General features: G+C 42.9%; 1 protein-coding gene across 2 annotated transcripts in view; it reads right to left on the bottom strand.

Moving 5' to 3' along the window:
- Positions 1–17,106, bottom strand: part of PKHD1 (PKHD1 ciliary IPT domain containing fibrocystin/polyductin) — a 4,356,595-nt gene that overhangs the window by 3,601,988 nt on the left and 737,501 nt on the right. For both annotated transcript variants that reach the window (XM_069605754.1, XM_069605755.1), the window contains exon 24: positions 12,280–12,464. In XM_069605754.1, coding sequence (XP_069461855.1) covers positions 12,280–12,464 — 185 coding nt within the window. The remainder of the gene's footprint in view (positions 1–12,279; positions 12,465–17,106) is intronic.

Genomic DNA, 17,106 nt, shown 5'->3' with positions numbered 1-17,106 from the left:
GAATTGAAGGAAAAGGAGGATGCGGTGCAGGAGAGAGCATCGTTGCTCTGGTTGGCTCCACACCCTGCGCGCCCCATTTGCCACGAGAGACGCCTACAGGAAGTGCTACATAACTAGCACCCAGGCACCTTTGCGGCGCTAAGCCCGAGTGCGCAAAGGGCATCGTTCAGGTGGATATTACTGCTGTTGAGCTGTGGCTGCGACCCCCTCACCTGCCCTCTGCCAGCCACCTGGAGGACTTTGGAGGTGTTAGGGTAACGCGGCTTGATTGAAGGAAAAGGAAGACGCGGTGCAGGAGAGAGCGTTGTTGCGCTGGTTAGCTCCACCCCCTGCCCGCCCCTTTGCCACGAGAGACGCCTACAGGAAGTGCAACATAACTAGCACCCAGACACCCTTGCGGCGCTAAGCCCGAGTGCGCAAAGGGCATCCTTCAGGTGGATATTACTGCTGTTGAGCTGTGGCTGCGACCCCCTCACCTGCCCTCTGCCAGCCATCTGGAGGACTTTGGAGGTGTTAGGGTAACGCGGCTTGAATTGAAGGAAAAGGAAGACGCGGTGCCGGAGAGAGCGTTGTTGCGCTGGTTGGCTCCGCCCCCTGCCTGTCCCTTTGCCACGAGAGACGCCTACAGGAAGTGCTACATAACTAGCACCCAGACACCCTTGTGACGCTAAGCCCGAGCGCGCCAAGGGCATCGTTCAGGTGGATATTACTTCTGTTGAGCTGTTTGGCTGCTTGCTGTGGCTTGGGCAGCAATTTAATCTGCTGGCTGTAGGCTGCCCAATTCGACCAAAACTAAGGCATCATTAAGAGGAGCTGCACGCCGGAATGAAGTCAGCTCCCGTTACTCGGGATCTTCAAGCTACTGCACTGAGAACTCGCCTCCAGGTAAGGCAAAGATTTTCATCACTCCCATAGGTAAATGGGAGTCCGGAATATACACTGAAAACATCAATGCTTAAACAGAGCTGATTACCCTTCTGCACCAAAAAGCGCAAGAGTTTATCTGTGGGAGCAAATTTGGCTGCACGGAAATGGGAAGCATTTGTTGGGCTTGGATAAGGAAGAAAATCTGCGGTTGGCTCCAAAGTCTCCTGATCTACCCATGGCTTGTACTATACCTATTGCAGCAGAGACTTTAAACCACCCACTTCTAGCCCCTATAAAGCCCAAGCCGTCTGATATACACACAGGCCAGGGGAAAGTGGCTGAACAAATTGTTGGTGTATCAGACGAAACGGCTTCAAGATATGGCTCTATCCTTTTGAAGGAGTCTGAAAGAGGGCTGGATGAACCTAGCATGCCCTTAGGGGTTCCCCCTGAGAAAGCTCTCAACAATCGGAGACCAGACATTGAAATTGAGATTATTGAGCCAAGAAGTGAAACCGAGGCCAGTGAGAACCCACCTAGTTTGGAATTACTCCCGACTGAACTTAGTGAAAGCCAGTACCCCTCAAATAAGACCGATGGTGTATTAGCCGGAAGTTCAAATTTGACTACACCCTCTCCTGGTGAGGGCATGATAGATCTACATGAACCCCCGGCAGAGGGGAGAGCTGATCTGAGATTAAGAGAAACGACAAAGCTACCCATAAAGGAACTCAGTCATGCCACGGAGCCTCTTAACAGTACCACTAGGGAACCACAATAATTAGAGGCATCATGGGAACATGAAGGCCAGTGGGACGTGATTGAATTAGGCCAATTGGAAAAAGTCCTTCAGGACTCTACTGCCTTGGGAGAAAAGTCACAACATACTGACTTTACGGAGGCAACCTCAGTAATATTTGATATCTTCCAGCCATATAGGGAAGACTTTTCCAATCAAGAACACAAGGAAAAAAGCTATCAAAAACATAACCAGATTGATGAAAGGGCTACGACTACAAAATTCCAACAAGAAAAAGGGAGCTCACATCTAAGTGCCCTTAATGAAATGAATAAAACGCACCCTACCCCTGTGCACAATGACAAACAAGTCCAGAGAGAATCGGGGAGGACGATTCTATCCGGAAGACTTAGTACCAACGGAAACTTAGATCTACCACCAGCCGGCCTGAGCAATACAAGTCTAGCAAATAAAATCTTGCAAGATATAACCATATTGACGGGGAAAATCGAAAGAGAGAAAAGAAAGAGCTTCTCCCTAATAAACGAGAGAATGGCAGCACTGGACAAAGACCAAGCCGAAGGGAGTTCTTTTGGGGTAGAGGACTCTGTCATGATAGCAACTAAACACCAGGGGAGTCAAACATCAATGAAAATGACTCCAACACCAACCCCGAAGAAGGAAATCCATTTATGCAAGATGAACCACGAAAGATCCAATCTTAAAAGTACCAAACTATGAGGATCAAATAGTAATAAAAATGACCGAGACACCAGCATTGGAAGACACTAGCCTGCGCCCAGGAGAGCCACTGGTTGAACATATCATATGGATAACAACTGAAGCCTGTAAACTTGGAAGAGAAAAGGATACGGAGCACATTCAAAAAGTGGTCATGGCTTCACTAAATATTAAACTGGCCGCCTTTTTAAAACTTTACGAGGTGATTAAAGACTCCGTTCAATTACCAGCAACACACAAATAAAAGAGGCAAATGTACAAAAGGAAGCGTCTTTGCAGAGTTTAAATATACAAATAAACAAAGAAGCAGAATTAGCACAACTCTGGCAAAGTCGCCTCAGTGAGTTAGCAAGAAGAGACGCAAATGATAAATCCCTACTGATGGAAGCTGTCCTTAAGGACTGCAAATGGATGAGAAGGTTACATAAACAAAAGAACAATGGAGATCTTCTTGGAATAAGCCCTAAATAAGGGAAAGGCCCAATGAAACTGAAACAGGGCAATAGTGCTCACCTCAAACAAATAGAGCTAAAAGCTGAGGATGTGATTCTGATCCCTCCTGGGAAAAAGGGAGAGGATAAAAGTGATCCGACCCCCGAGCCGGCCCCAGCTCAGCCGGATCAATCCAACTTTGCAATTTTTGCAGGAGGTATTTCCAAGGAACAGGCCCACCAAAAGGGGAAGGAGGATGCAAAAAAAAAACAAACGAAAAGGGAAAAAAATCAAAGAATGAAGCTCTCAAACGTAAAGTAAATGGTTCAAGAGCATTTTTGAGGAATTTAATAACACCACCCAGATACTGTGTGCAAAGAAGCCCAGAAGAGAATTGACCATGAGCGAGTTAGATAGCATAGAGACTGATGGAGAAAAAGGTCTAAAAAATGCTGCAACAGAGGCTAAACGGGAAGAACGGGAGCAGCCAGCGAATTTAAGTGATTTGATTGAACTCATGGACAATATCAGCGATGAGGAAGGCTGGGAAAGCATCAGCCTATCGGAATGGCAAACAATAGATAACTGGGACACCGCTGATCCGGCCTTTAATCCAAAAGATCGTAAGAGAGCGAAACCCCAAAGAGAAACCATCCCTGAGACCATCGGGAAAACAGGCAGAAGACCAGAACCACTAGAAAGAAAACCCGTTAGTAATACTGAAAAAGATTCTGCCCAATTCAGAACCCTAGAACAAAAAAGGGAAGAGCAGGACAAGAAAGAGATGGAAACACGTAAGCAACCGGGAAATCCCCATCCAAATTAAAAAAATGATATCAAAGACAAGGAGCAAATTGAAGCCAAGAAAAGGAAAGTGTCCCCTTTACCATCTCAGAGGAAATCTATTTTATTGAAAGGATATTGCCTCAAATTAGAAACCACAGCTAATGGCCCTATAAGGGTGGTGCTAAACAGGAGCTATGTGATGGAGCTCTGCAATCAAACTGCAGCTTTACACATGATATCAACTGATGATATAAAAATAGTTGAATTCCCTAGGGAACAGAGGATGGACCAAGTCATACTACATCTGACTTCTAATAAGGTCAAGCAGAAATTATTAGCGGCTAGTGACAAAGGGCTTTCGACTTGAGGATCTGGGTGATGACTTTAAGCAAAATAAACCAAAAACAATAATGAAAGAAAGAAAAGAATCTAAAGAGGAGATTTAAGTACATAATAAAGAACACACTACTGGAAAAAAGCGCATAAAAAACAGATCTTTCGAGGAGATGGCCCCAGAAAAGGATGAAAAAGAAAAAGAAAAGATGAGGAGAAAAACCAATAAGAAAACCCATCAATAACATAAAAAAGTGACGAGGCATTGAAAACCCTGAGATTTACTGTGGACAACTCAGAGAATCCTAAGAGGATGAAAAGTAGCTCAAATAAAGCAGGAAATAAAGTTAACGACTGGTCATGGATGGCGAGCAACTTGAACTCTAAGAAGAAACAATAGAGTGAGGAGGGCCAGCAGCGACCCGTCCATTGTGCCTCATGGAACACTAGGGGATTTAAACACCTGTTTTCAAAAGACAGCTGCTTCTTGGCCAAATATGACCTCATCTCGATTCAGGAATCCTGGTTGGGCGAACCTCCAGTGTGTGAGGGCTACGAAGTCTATATCAACCCGGCCAGAAAGGGCCCTAAGGGAAGACCATTTGGAGGCCTTATAATACTAAAGAAAATGGATAGCCCTTTAAAAGTGCTAGAACATTACACCCCAAATCCATATGTGCAGATACTGAAAATAACATTCAAACTGGAAGAAAGGGAAGTGCCGGAAAAAATGATTCTGATTAACACCTACTGGAGTGAAAACATGCCTAGGCCGATGACCTATTTAAAATCAATCATGGACACTATCGATAAATCAATGACGGAGGAAAAAGATCAGCAGATACTATTAAATGGGGATTTAAACATCAAATTGCTAGATAAGAAGGGTAAAATCAAAGAAATAGAACAACTATTAGGAAAAGAAAAAACATGGATGAAGGAAATGAGAATCCGTGATATGAGAATGCTGAATGGCCAGACGAGAGGAGATCTAATTGGTGCCAACACATGGCACAGTGGTAAATCGGGAGCGTGTCTAGACTATTGCTTTGTAGGAGGGAACACGTTAGCTGGGATAAACTCATTCAAAATAATCAAACAAGCGAATAGCGACCACTGTGTGTTGGCACTAGAACTCGTTTGGGAAATAAGACCAACCACAGGAGGCGAAAGAACGATGGAGACAGAGGTCTCATGGGGAAGAAATCGACTGAGGATAAAAAATCAGGTTATCCCAAAATTGGTGCAAGAATACTAAGATGCCACAATAAACGATGAAGAGGTGGTTGAGTACAAATGGTTGTTGCAAGCTTTTGTGGTCAAGCATGATTCAACTAAAGGTAAGAAAATAAAAAATAAACATGCATATGACGAACTTGTAGTTGGTAGACGAAAACAATATAGAGCGGATCTCACATGTAGAAAAAAGGACAACAGTAGAGAGAGAGATGAACTCCTGAGGAGGTGTCAGCAAACATATAAAAACTGGCTGCGTTCAACCCGCTACTTGAGAATACAAAGAGATGCTGAACAAATGCTAGCCACAATGTCCACAAATAATACAATATGTACGTGGGATCTACTTAACAACAGGGACCTCAACCAATCGGCTATAGGTGTCAACCAAGTCTCAGAGGAAAATTGGTTTCAGCACTACACTGCACTATATACAGGGAAAAGCGAGAAAAAAGTTACTAAGGTGAAGCCTGACGACATCCCATGGGCCCTGGATTTTGACAGAGATGATATCCTAATTCTAATAAAAAAACTGAGTACTTCCAGGGCAGCAGGCCCAGACGGCATCTCTAACAAAATGCTGAAAGGAAACTGTGAAGACTGGTCTGATCTAATATACGTGCTATTTCAACAAATAAAAAAAGCTAGACAAATACCAACCACATGGACTGAGGCCTATATTGTACCGATTTACAAAAAAGGAGATCGGGGAAACCCCAGAAATTATAGGCTGATTGCGCTATTAGACTCAATTGGCAAGTTATTTCCGTCCCTTCTACTAAGGGACCTAAAAAAATGGCATCTAAGGCTAAAATCTTGGATGAAAGGCAACAGCCTTTGTTAGTGGTGTTGGTACCGCCCTGAATCTATTCCTGATCAACCTGTTGAAGGCAAAGGCACTAGAGGGAAAAAAAACAACCTACTTGGCATTTATTGACCTCAAACAAGCGTTCAACGGGATAAATATAGAGCGCCTGTGGTCAAAAGTGAGAAACTGGGGTTGCCCTACGGATCTGCTAGAAGCAATTCAAGCCCCTTATACTGATACCTCGATTCAAATCCAAACTACAACAAACAGAGGGCTATCTAGGAAGATCAAAACGTCACAGGGAATAAAACAGGGATGCGCGTAAGCCCCTTTCATCTTTGTCCTATATATGGCAGACATGAAGATCACCCAAGATCAGATCCGCGCCTTGCCTCCGAAGATAAATGGAACAAGATACCGTGGATGCTATATGCGGATGACGCAGTATTTGTAGACCAGACACCAATAGGACTACAAAGACGGATCGGGCCTTCAACAAATACTTAAAAGATAATGACATGAAGATCAATGTCAAAAAATCTATGATCCTAACCATGAAGTCAAGTCGTGGAAGAAAAACTGCAGGGAAAATCCAGACGTGGTCATTGGAAAAAGAAAAATTGGGGGAGGTGGAAACTACTATGTATCTTGGGATAATGATAAATAAAAACTGTAATGAACATGCGCATTACGCATTAATCTGGGAAAAACAAACGACCCTGACTAACCAAGGAACATGTTTACATCATAGATACAGCAAATTTTCCTTGACGCCGATAGTAACTTTTTATAAGCAAAAAGTGGTGGCTGTAAACACGTATGGAGCGGAGGCACTATTAGCCTTAAGATGGGAAGTATGGAACATATGCGAGGCCTATTTTTGGTGAAAGATCTTGCGCCTCTCGAATTCGTTAAAGCTAGAGCTCATAAGAACAGAGCTAAGGCTACAATCTGTGGTCTCAATTGTGCTATGGAAATCTTTATCCCTTTATAGAAAGTGTATCCTCGACAATCCGTCTCAGCCTTTTGCAATTTTAGTACAGACGGAGGTACCAAATAAAGACATGATGTTCCTCAACTGGAAAAAGAGATGCAAAGCAAGTTTGGAACAGGTAAATGTCTCGGAAGATAACCTGAAGTGCAACCCAGATAAAGCCAAAAGAATTATTCGGGTAAAGGACTGGGAGGAAACACAGGAGAAAAGACTGAAAAGAAACCAGTGTTATAATATTATCTGGGAAAAAAAGGCTTAAATAGACTTCCACCTTACCTGCTGAAATTTCCATCTAACGACTACAGAGACTTGTTCATGGGCTGCAGACTCAACATATGGCATTGCAGAGAGGTAAAATGGATAAGAAGGATAATTAAAAAAACAAAAGCTTACTGCAGGTTCTGTAAAAATAAAGACTAACTAGAATCTGTCAGACATGTGATGCTAGCCTGCCCGAACTTGGAATCGAAAAGACAGGCTTATATGGGCAGTTATATTGGTAACATCACTGAGGAGACGGAAGAAGAATACTGGTAGCGGCTACTGACGGTTGAAAAGGTCGGTAGAACCTTAGACGCATTCAAATTTGTCGAATCCGTAAAATTGGACCAGGAGGAAGTCAGTCCTGGACTGTGAGTCAACTCCAGCAGGCCGATTAGATTGAGCAAACTAATATCGGCAAATCTTAACTTATTTTGAAGAACATTGGAGATGTCCATTTAATGATGATGAATTTGAAAATGGAGGAATGTTAAAGGTTTAAATTTGATTAACCAATAAAACAAACAAAAGACAAAAAAATAACTCACACCACCACTGTCCACTGCTAAGACTAACACCCAGGACATCAAAGATGCCATCACAAATGTCATTGATGACATCACTGATGACATCACATATCTGGGCCACTTGTTTTTGTTCATTGACATATCTGGGCCGGGTGGTTTTGTTCACTGACAGTAAGAATATTAAAATTCAAAAGGTGCTATATATCTAGATGTTAACCTTGTTGTATGTTCTTAAAGTACTTTCCTTTGGGTTTGGTCTCAGCTCATGGTGCACATACATTTGGCAATAAGCAGGCCTGAAACATACCATTTATTTGTATACATGAAGATAAACTTTAATGCTATTCACATTTTCTGGTTATGCTGTTTCTTTCTTCCTTACGGTCCCTGTATGTGCCTCAGATTTGTATGCAATGTGGGTCTTCATATATATTGTCTGTACTAGCACAAGTGTGTAGTAAGTCTTGAATTTTTAGCTAGCTACTACATGTTTAACATTACTCAAAACTCGGATGAGGGAGCATTCATTTATTACTATCCAAAATTACAAGATTATAAATATTGTACTTCTATGGTGCATGCTGCAGCCATTGCCTATGTTTATGTATGATTAGGTTCCTGTATTAACAACAACGCTCCAATGTAATGTTTTGTTTAGATGAGTACATTCTTTAATAGATTACATACTTCATGATAGGTCTGCCGATCACACCTGACATCTTGTTACCAACATTATGAACTAATAACCTGCAAGGGACATTGGATTACCAGCACTCTTTCCATTGCTTCACATTTGTGATGTTGTCTTTGATGTCCTGGGTGTTAGTCTTAGCAGTGCACGTGTGTGTCGTGAGTTATGGTTGGCTAGCTTAACATAACTGGTGGATTTCAGAGTCTTTTTTCGGTTTTACTTGTAACCATAACTTCCTTTTAACAATTGTTTTTCATTGAATTGCATAGGTTTTTATTAGTGAAACTTAACCATAATGTCCCTTTAACAAAGTTTTTTCAGTGAGTTTCATGGGTTTTTACTAGTGCATGCTGATTTCTTACAATTTACTAATATCATACTTACAACAATATAACAACATTTGTGTCCAGTTTGCAATTTCACACCTTCTAGCATCAATTCTAACACTTCTATACACTTTTTGCAACTTTTTCCACTGTTTTTGTTTCCGTCGACGTTCGTGACATTCCAGACAGTGTCACCTGACCGCGCGCATGCTTGCAGCATTATGATGCTTTTTTGAACGCGGCTGCACTTTGCGGTCTGTGCTTTGCGGAAAGTTTGGAATGCATTTTAAACTGATATAGGAGCTTTCAAGCTCAAAAAGCTCCTACACCTATTCTTACTCATTATCCATTAGCAATCTAGTACAGAGCACATACTTGGAAGAATAGTAGCAAAACTGCTATTTATCTTAAAAATGGCATCAGCTATTGCCATCCCTCATTCTCAAGCACCACCACCACCACCACCACCACGAGCTGGAGTACCTACACAACAAAAAAGTACAGTACTTCCAAAGACAATGAAGAGGACCAAGAAGATGAGATAGAGGAAGTGCCTACCTCTAGCACCAAGAGAGAATCATGGGTGTGGGAGTTTGTTACAACTGTTGGGAATGTACTATACCAAAGGCTAAAGCTACCAAAGTGAAATACACTGAATGCAACGTTGTACTCAGTCAAGGACTACCTAGACAGTACTCCTACGGGACCACCTCCATGTGCCGCCACACCCAATCCAACCACCGCAATGCTCTCAAAAAGTCTGTTCCTTTCTTAGCAATTAGTAGGCTGTCTTCCTCCACCTCATCTTCCTCAACCAGTACTGTAACCACACAGCATACATCTGTGGGACACACAATCCCACCAGCTACCTTGCAAGCAATATAAGAGGCTGGTGATCCATATCTTTTGAAGACAACAGTCCTCTGTATATACTGCAATACAGCACTCTGCAGGGGTGAGCAATTTCAAAGTGCTTTTGAAGCTGCAGTCAAGGCGCATGAGAAACACTGCCTCCTACCTTAGATGTAACACATGTGCAACATCTTCCCATGCCCCCCTGCCCCACCATAATAGTGCGTGGTGCCTCTTCCCACATTTCCCTCCCCACCTTACGCGCTAACCTCTCCTGCAGTTTCCTGAGTGGCGCCAAAGTTATAAGCCATCCAAATCTGTTTTTCACCAACCCTGTAATACAGAAATAAGAATAGATGCCCCAGAATATCTAAGATGTTCGGGGACATCAGAGGACTGCCCCAGACTTTTTGTGGACATCGGAGAAGACAAACACCTGTTTTTTATGCTTTTTAAGGCCATATCCAATCCCATCATCATCACCCCTCACCTGCCCAGAGATTGTTTCATTAGTTTGGAAAGTGCAATGTTGTGTTGTTTTGAATATGATTTGACTGTGATGTTTGCGAACAACGGGCGCCGTCTGTGAATCCAACATGGTGGGAATTTCCAAAAATGTGATGCACCTCACGTTTTTTATTGACCAATCAGTGGGTGCGGCCTCTGGACCAATCAGAGGCCTATCTGCGGACCGAACAGGGAACCCATATATCACTAATTTATTTGTAACTACTTTTTGGTCATTTAAATAAAAACTACTGGAGGATTTACACCAAACTTACAAAAGAACGCTTTCGAGACCAAGCTGCCACTTTTGCGACAAATCTGGTGAAAATCCGTCCAGCAGTTTGGGTTGTAGGCGTGTGCAACATTTCTTTTCAATTGCGTCTATGGGAAAAATCACACATTTTGGGACACTCCACTATAACTTTGCCCCCTCTTGACAAGAGCTCAACACATTTCACAGGATCCATCGTGAGGATTCGTCCAGGGGTGTATATATATATATATAATTGATTATGGAAACAAGTGCTTGCATGTGAAAAATACTGAGATTCATGCAGGTAGTTAAATTCTGCTTTTGTAAACCAACTGTTTTTGATAGTGTAACATTGTGGTGATTTCGCTAGCGTAAAGCTGAAGACCACCTTTATCTGGATTTTACTTTAATTTTCTTTAAACAAATTTGAATTTTCAAAACACGTTCCAATTGTTGCCTGGATGTGTGCGGTACGACTATATCAGTAAAGGAAGGTTATATTAGTAGTATCTATAATTTAATTCAAATAATCTGTCTTGTATTTGACAGTCAGGAGCTCATTTTCAAAGAGATTGTAATTTGGCATTGGGAGCAGTTACATGCAAGCGTACACATAGGCTGCTCCCTGCTGCCAAATGTTTGTCATTTGCACAGCACTGTGAAAATGTGCGGGGCAAAAGGAGGCATTTCATGATGTAATGACTCACACTGCACTGAGGGCCTTCACTGTACAGCCATCCCTTTCTTATCTCGTTTTTCAATAATTATGTCTGACGAAACCCCACCATTTCCTTCTCAGTCTCTGCTTCTCACATTATTTCGCTATCCCTCCCCTGTTCCCTCTCTTTGCCTTTCCATCATCTTGCTCTATCCCCCTTTCCCCATCAAGCTCTCTTTTTCTTTGTCAGCCATCTCTCATATGCTTCTTTTTTGCCTCCTAGAAGCTCCCACCTCTGTTAAGGACAGTTACCAAAAGTCTTGCTTGGCGCATGTTTGGCTCTTGATTTCCAGAGGGTCTAGGGGCAAGCCAGACATCAGGCTCGAGCCAGGCTCAAGCCCTCATGGCCTTGCCCACCAGTATGGCATGGTGCTAGTTGATGACACAATTGGGCAGGGCCACCAATGCTATACATTTACGCTAGAGGAGAAGGTTGAGGTGGTAGAATGCTTGGGGTCCCCTCCACCACCACTGCCCCCAGTCCTAGAGGCCCCAGTCTGGAGGAATAAAATTACTTTTTGGCCATCAGCTGTGGATTTGTAGCCTGACAAAGCCCAGAAGCTATAGTTAAGTGCTCTGAGAACAGTTGGTATATCATTCCACTGTAGACTTACCCAGCCCCCAAGTAGGTGGCCCTGCCACATGTCTGTAAACTGCAGAGAAAGGTTTGCACTGTGCAATCAAAGTGTGATCTTGTTACATGGCTTGAAAGCAAAGCAATGACATGGCCACCATCTAACACTCCATTTTAAGACCTGCATGGGATGGAAAGATACAACATTCCATGTGCACACATTAAATATGAGGTGTGATTCCAGAAAGCATGGTATGGAGCGGTATGGAGAAACACCATAAGAAATGGAAGATTGGAACACTACTCCATGTAGCCAACACACAGGTGCTGTGATGTAGAGACGGAAGAACCAAAGGCTCGGGCAATGTAGGAGCATCATATACAACGGGGTGAGTAAAATAGGCAGAGTACAATGGGGTGAGTGTACACGTGTATAGCCTGGTTTACGACAGAACTAATGCCAAGCCCTACAATGCATGTGGCAGGAATCCCAGGTCGAAGTGCGTCCCTTCTTTGTTCTTCGTTTGTTGTGTAGGAACTAGTGCACTTTCACATATAATTTGGTCACACTCCTGGGGAGGATTACATTAGCCAAGTAGCACGCTGTTTGAAGTGAAGTGAGTAGGGAACATACCTTAATAAGATCAGGCACATCTCCAATAGTGGATGCCCAGGTCAGTGTCCAGGTGCTGTGGTGACACGTACTCATTGATTTAAAGGCAGTAAAGTCACTGACATTGATGTACTGAGCAGTGAATGTGTCACTGTTGCTCTGTAGCAGTTTGTGAAGGTTGGTGGAAGAAATGTTGACTGGAACTCCTGTTAGAAACATTTAGATAGTGTTTACAGAAAAACATAACATGAGAAGCACACAATATTACAGTTAGTTTACCGGTCTATATGTGCAAGTGTAACAGATTATACATAGGACTTATAGGGCATAGTATCATTTTGCCCCTCTAGTTGCAGCCCGATGACTGAACAATATAATAAAAGGCCAGATGTATGTTTGTCCCTGTATGTTTGTATGATGCAGTAGCTTCGCCTGTTGCCACCACAAGAGGGAGCTGTTTCGTTAGGATATGTAGTGGTCCTACTGTGTCAATGAAAACCTGTACTTTGGGCAATGTACACAGACTCTTACACTAGTTTTCTTATAAGTGTCCATTTGTTTTATTAGTACTGGCTCATTAGTTTGGAATCTTCTTCTGTCAGCAACACCTCTTACTGACAAGCAAAGCTCATGGGAGACATTGAGGCCGTCAGCGTTTCATCGTCTACTTTTAGAAAAAGTTGTCCGGCTGCTGTAATTCAGACTGAACTTTCCAACAAAAGACAACATGTATGAATATGCAAAATGTTGCTAGTTTCAAGGAACCTGCTGCCTACTCTATGGAGGGAATGCAAATTAGCATGTTAGCCTTCTATAGAATAGCATAGCACCGCCTGACAGCTATTTATCCTTATAACTTACTTGACCTGCAGCCTTTCCCTTTTGTTGGCATAGAATTCCTAGGGTACTTATATTTTCTTTGCTATTTACAATTCAGGGTACACTATTTTAAATATTACAGATAATTATGAACAACAATTTTGCTACTTCCTTAGAAACAGAAATATGCTCACCCTAGACAGCGCACCAGCCTGTGGTCATAAGTTTGAAGTCCGGCAAAATGCTTAATTCTTAAAAAGTTCAAAAATGGAGTAACCATGAAATTGGTTATTAATACCATTTGTCACTAAATCATTAGTGTGCTTTGAAGCAGTGGGATTCTGATGCAACGTGCTATATAGAAACCTATTATTATTATTATTATTATTATTATTATTATTATTATTATTATTATTATTAGATTCCGCATTATTATTATTATTATTATTATTATTATTATTATTATTATTATTGTTATTACATTCCTTATTATTATTATTATTATTATTATTATTATTATTATTGTTATTGCAGTTATTGAGCGCAGAATTAGCTTCGAGAGGCAACAGAGCGCTTTACAGAGGTATATAACAATACAGGTGCATAATGGAGCGCTTTTCCGAGGTAACAACAGAACAGATATACAACGAGGATGGGAAACAGAGTAGCCCAGAGGAGGGCGACAGCTGTACCAGGTGGCGGGCAGGAGAGGGAAGGGCAGCATCTAGCGAATCAGATGGCACAATGGGCAATGTGATGGCCTAGGTGTTGAGACAGAAAGATTCCTTGAAGGGGTGGGTCTTCATTTCTTTTCTGAATTGTAGGAGATTAGGGGCGTGTCTGATGCAGATGGGTTGGATGTTCCATATTCTTGGGGCGTAGGCAGAGAAGGATTGTTTTCTGGTCCTTTCCTTTTTGCAGTGGTGGATTTCAACTCTCCATGTGTCCTAGCTTCTAGTGGTGCGCTGTCCGTCTGAGATGCTGAGTTTCTCTGCAAGACAGCTCGCGACTTTAGGGCGACTGCCTTATAGATGGTGCAGCAAGACTTCAAGGTTTTTCTTGCATGCAGTGGGAGCCAGTAAAGGTCTTTGAAGGCTGGGGTGATGTGGTCGTATCTGCGTAGACCCTTGATGAGGCAATCAGCTGTGTTGAGGACACTTCTCAGGGGGCACAAGGGAGGACGACGGGAGACCTTCAAGGAGTGCATTACCCCCTTCCAGGTGGGATAGGACCAGTGCTTGAACGGTTGATCTAAAGCTGTGCAGAGGGAGGGCTTGATTTTTTGCCAGCGGGAGACCTGATATCAAGCTGTCTGGGTTTTCTTAGCTATGTGTGTTTTGAAGGAAAGATGTTTGTCGATGTAGAACCCGAGTGACTTGGCGCAGGAGGTGAGCTCAGGTGTTAATCCCTCAGAGTTAATGGCTGATTGCCAGGTCTGTATGTCCGGGTGTTCGTTGTTGTTGGTGAGGAGTAGGAATTCAGTCTTGGGCGGGGGGGGTTGAGCTTCAAGTATGCACTGGACATCCAAGACTGGATGGCCTTAGTGAGGTAGCTGTGCTGATGGCAGAATATATATTCCATATAGGGATCTAGCTAATGGAATAGCCAACCCATTGAACTGAGCTAGCAACACAATTAAACCCTGTTTAAAAAAAGAATTTTGAAAAAACGTGTGTTTTATCTCCATCTTCATTGTTAGTTTCTGTAGCTGACATCAGACACCCGTAAAAAACTGCACCTCTGAGTTTAGCTTCAGCGCTTTAATGCTGTAGGGTCATGTGCTCTCTGTAAACATAAACATAACATGTGCTTCACTCTAGGTGTTTCCATCAATGCCGAATTAAACCTCACGGCGTGGGGGGGTTGGGAGTGGTGCCTCATAGTGGATATGGGTTTCACCCTATAATTTCGTAGGCCAAAATACTAAATCCGAAAATACCAAAAGTGTTACTGTGAATTTGTGGGGGTGGGTTAGGGTAATACAGAATTTGAAGGGACTGAGAGTGGAGGTTGCGGGGGTCTCCCACACATATAATTGTGCTGCAAGGTTAGAAAAGAAAAAAAGAAAGATGACATTTTCGATTCTGTAATTTTCGCAGCGATCACATAGATCCGTGGATATGGGCCTTGGAAGATAGATGGACGTTAGGGACAGGGTTGGGTCCATATCTAGGGATGGGCATTGCGTCAGTATGGGTCTGGACTGGGAATAGCCCTCTGGCATGGATGGGCCTTCTGAGGGATGGACCTCAGGTAATGAGCAAAGATGGTCCCTGCGTGAGGAGCAGGGACGGGCCCGATAAGATTGTTTGGCATGAATAACTCCCTTGCGGAAACATAAAAATGTGTTTCCTGTGTGCCCTCTGATGATGTCAGAACTCGCCAATTATATTACGATTGGCTAGTTATGATGTCATGCATAGCCAAATATCAGTTCATTCTGAACCATGCGTTATGCCTATCATGTTACACTCGGAAAATAATAACATTGATAATATTTTTAGTGATAATAATAACAAATATAATAACAAATTCATTATTATTTTTTATAGTGCTCGCTATCACTAGTTTGGCCACTTCATTTCGCCGCAAGTAACAGGCGTTAGTATTTCAGGATGTAATGGTATTCAATATATCAACCTCTGTAGCATGATATATCAATGTGAATTTGTTAGGATTGAAACTTCTGGTTTGCAGTTTGTAGAAAGATCTCAGCAGCGCTGCATGTACAAACAGGTGCTTACTGTCCAGTCCACTTATGTACCTACACACATACAGGGAAACAAGCTCTTTTGTTCACAAGAGCGTACAAAAGGTAATATAGCAGATAGACGGGAGGGAGTGAGCCTCTTATAATGGGGAGAGTTCAAGTAGCATGAAGACCGGGTTTGAGATAGCATGATGACCGGGTTTGAGACGGGGTATACTCGACAGATATCGGGAACAATACACTGGACAAACTTAGAAGAAGTGTCAGCGGGTAGGCAGTCTAGCCAGCTTAGCATGATCTGTGACCTCAAATTATTAAGTGCTAGTGAGGCAGGGAAAAGACAGGGAAGTAGTGAGGGAAGTTGTAAGTAGTAAGGCTGGAGAGGTGAGTCAAGTGAATAGTTCAGAAGCGAGAGGTGGGCTTTAAATGTGCTTTTTAATACGCCAGTGCGGACTGTGTTTTGAATTGCAGGGTGGAGGAGTTCCAAGTAAGCAGAGCAAGAAGTGTGAAAGAGCGGAAGCGAGAGGAAGTGCTGGGTGGGCAAGGTTCCACAAGGGTGGTGGAGGAGGCACAGCAAAGGCTGTGAGAGGGTTTGTAGGGATTCATAGAAGAGGAGAGATACAGCGGTGCCTTACCGTGGATGAACATGTGCATTAGTAGGAGGAATTTGCATTTGGCCCTGTTTGGCATAGTCTGCCAGCCAGCCTGTTGGCGATAGGAGGAAGCAAGAATGAATCAAGGGAGTTCAAAGAGAGTCCGGGGACAGAATGCATAGTTTGAAAGACCAAAGAGGATACTGGCAAAGTAGTCCAGTTTAGAGAACATAAGAGTGGTTAGGAGATATTTGGTGGCTTTGAAGGGAAGGAGCTGCCTCATTCTCCTGATGTTTAGGAGATTGAGGAGAGACACCATTGCCGTTTTAGTGTGTATGAAGGGTTGTAGAAGACACAGAGGTTTATAGCTAAAGAGGAGTAGGGAAGAGTGTCAGGTGGGAACTGGACAGGCAGGGGAGGAGAAGAGAGAGGATTTGGCAGGAGATGAAAGCACATTTAAGGATTTCAACATAAGAGAGTGGGAGGACACCCAGTATTTAAAAGGAGACAGTCAGAAATACTGGTATATAGGTCAGTGGAGAGTTCAGGAAAGGAGAAAAAGATGTGGGTGTCATCTGTGAAGAGTTGGAAAGAGAACCCAAAGGTGGAGATAAGTGCCCTGAGAGCAGACTTGTACAGTGTAAACATGAGAGCACCTAAAACAGAGCCTTGCAGAACACCAGCAGTAATGGAGTGAGCTGAGAGGTGTTATTGTTCCAGGAAACA

The sequence above is a fragment of the Ambystoma mexicanum genome, chromosome 4p (genome assembly GCF_040938575.1).
Source record: "Ambystoma mexicanum isolate Mex_15411 chromosome 4p, UKY_AmexF1_1, whole genome shotgun sequence".
Lineage (NCBI taxonomy): Eukaryota > Metazoa > Chordata > Amphibia > Caudata > Ambystomatidae > Ambystoma > Ambystoma mexicanum.
The sequence above is the reverse complement of the archived record's forward strand: the minus strand, read 5'-3'. Positions and strand labels throughout refer to the sequence as shown.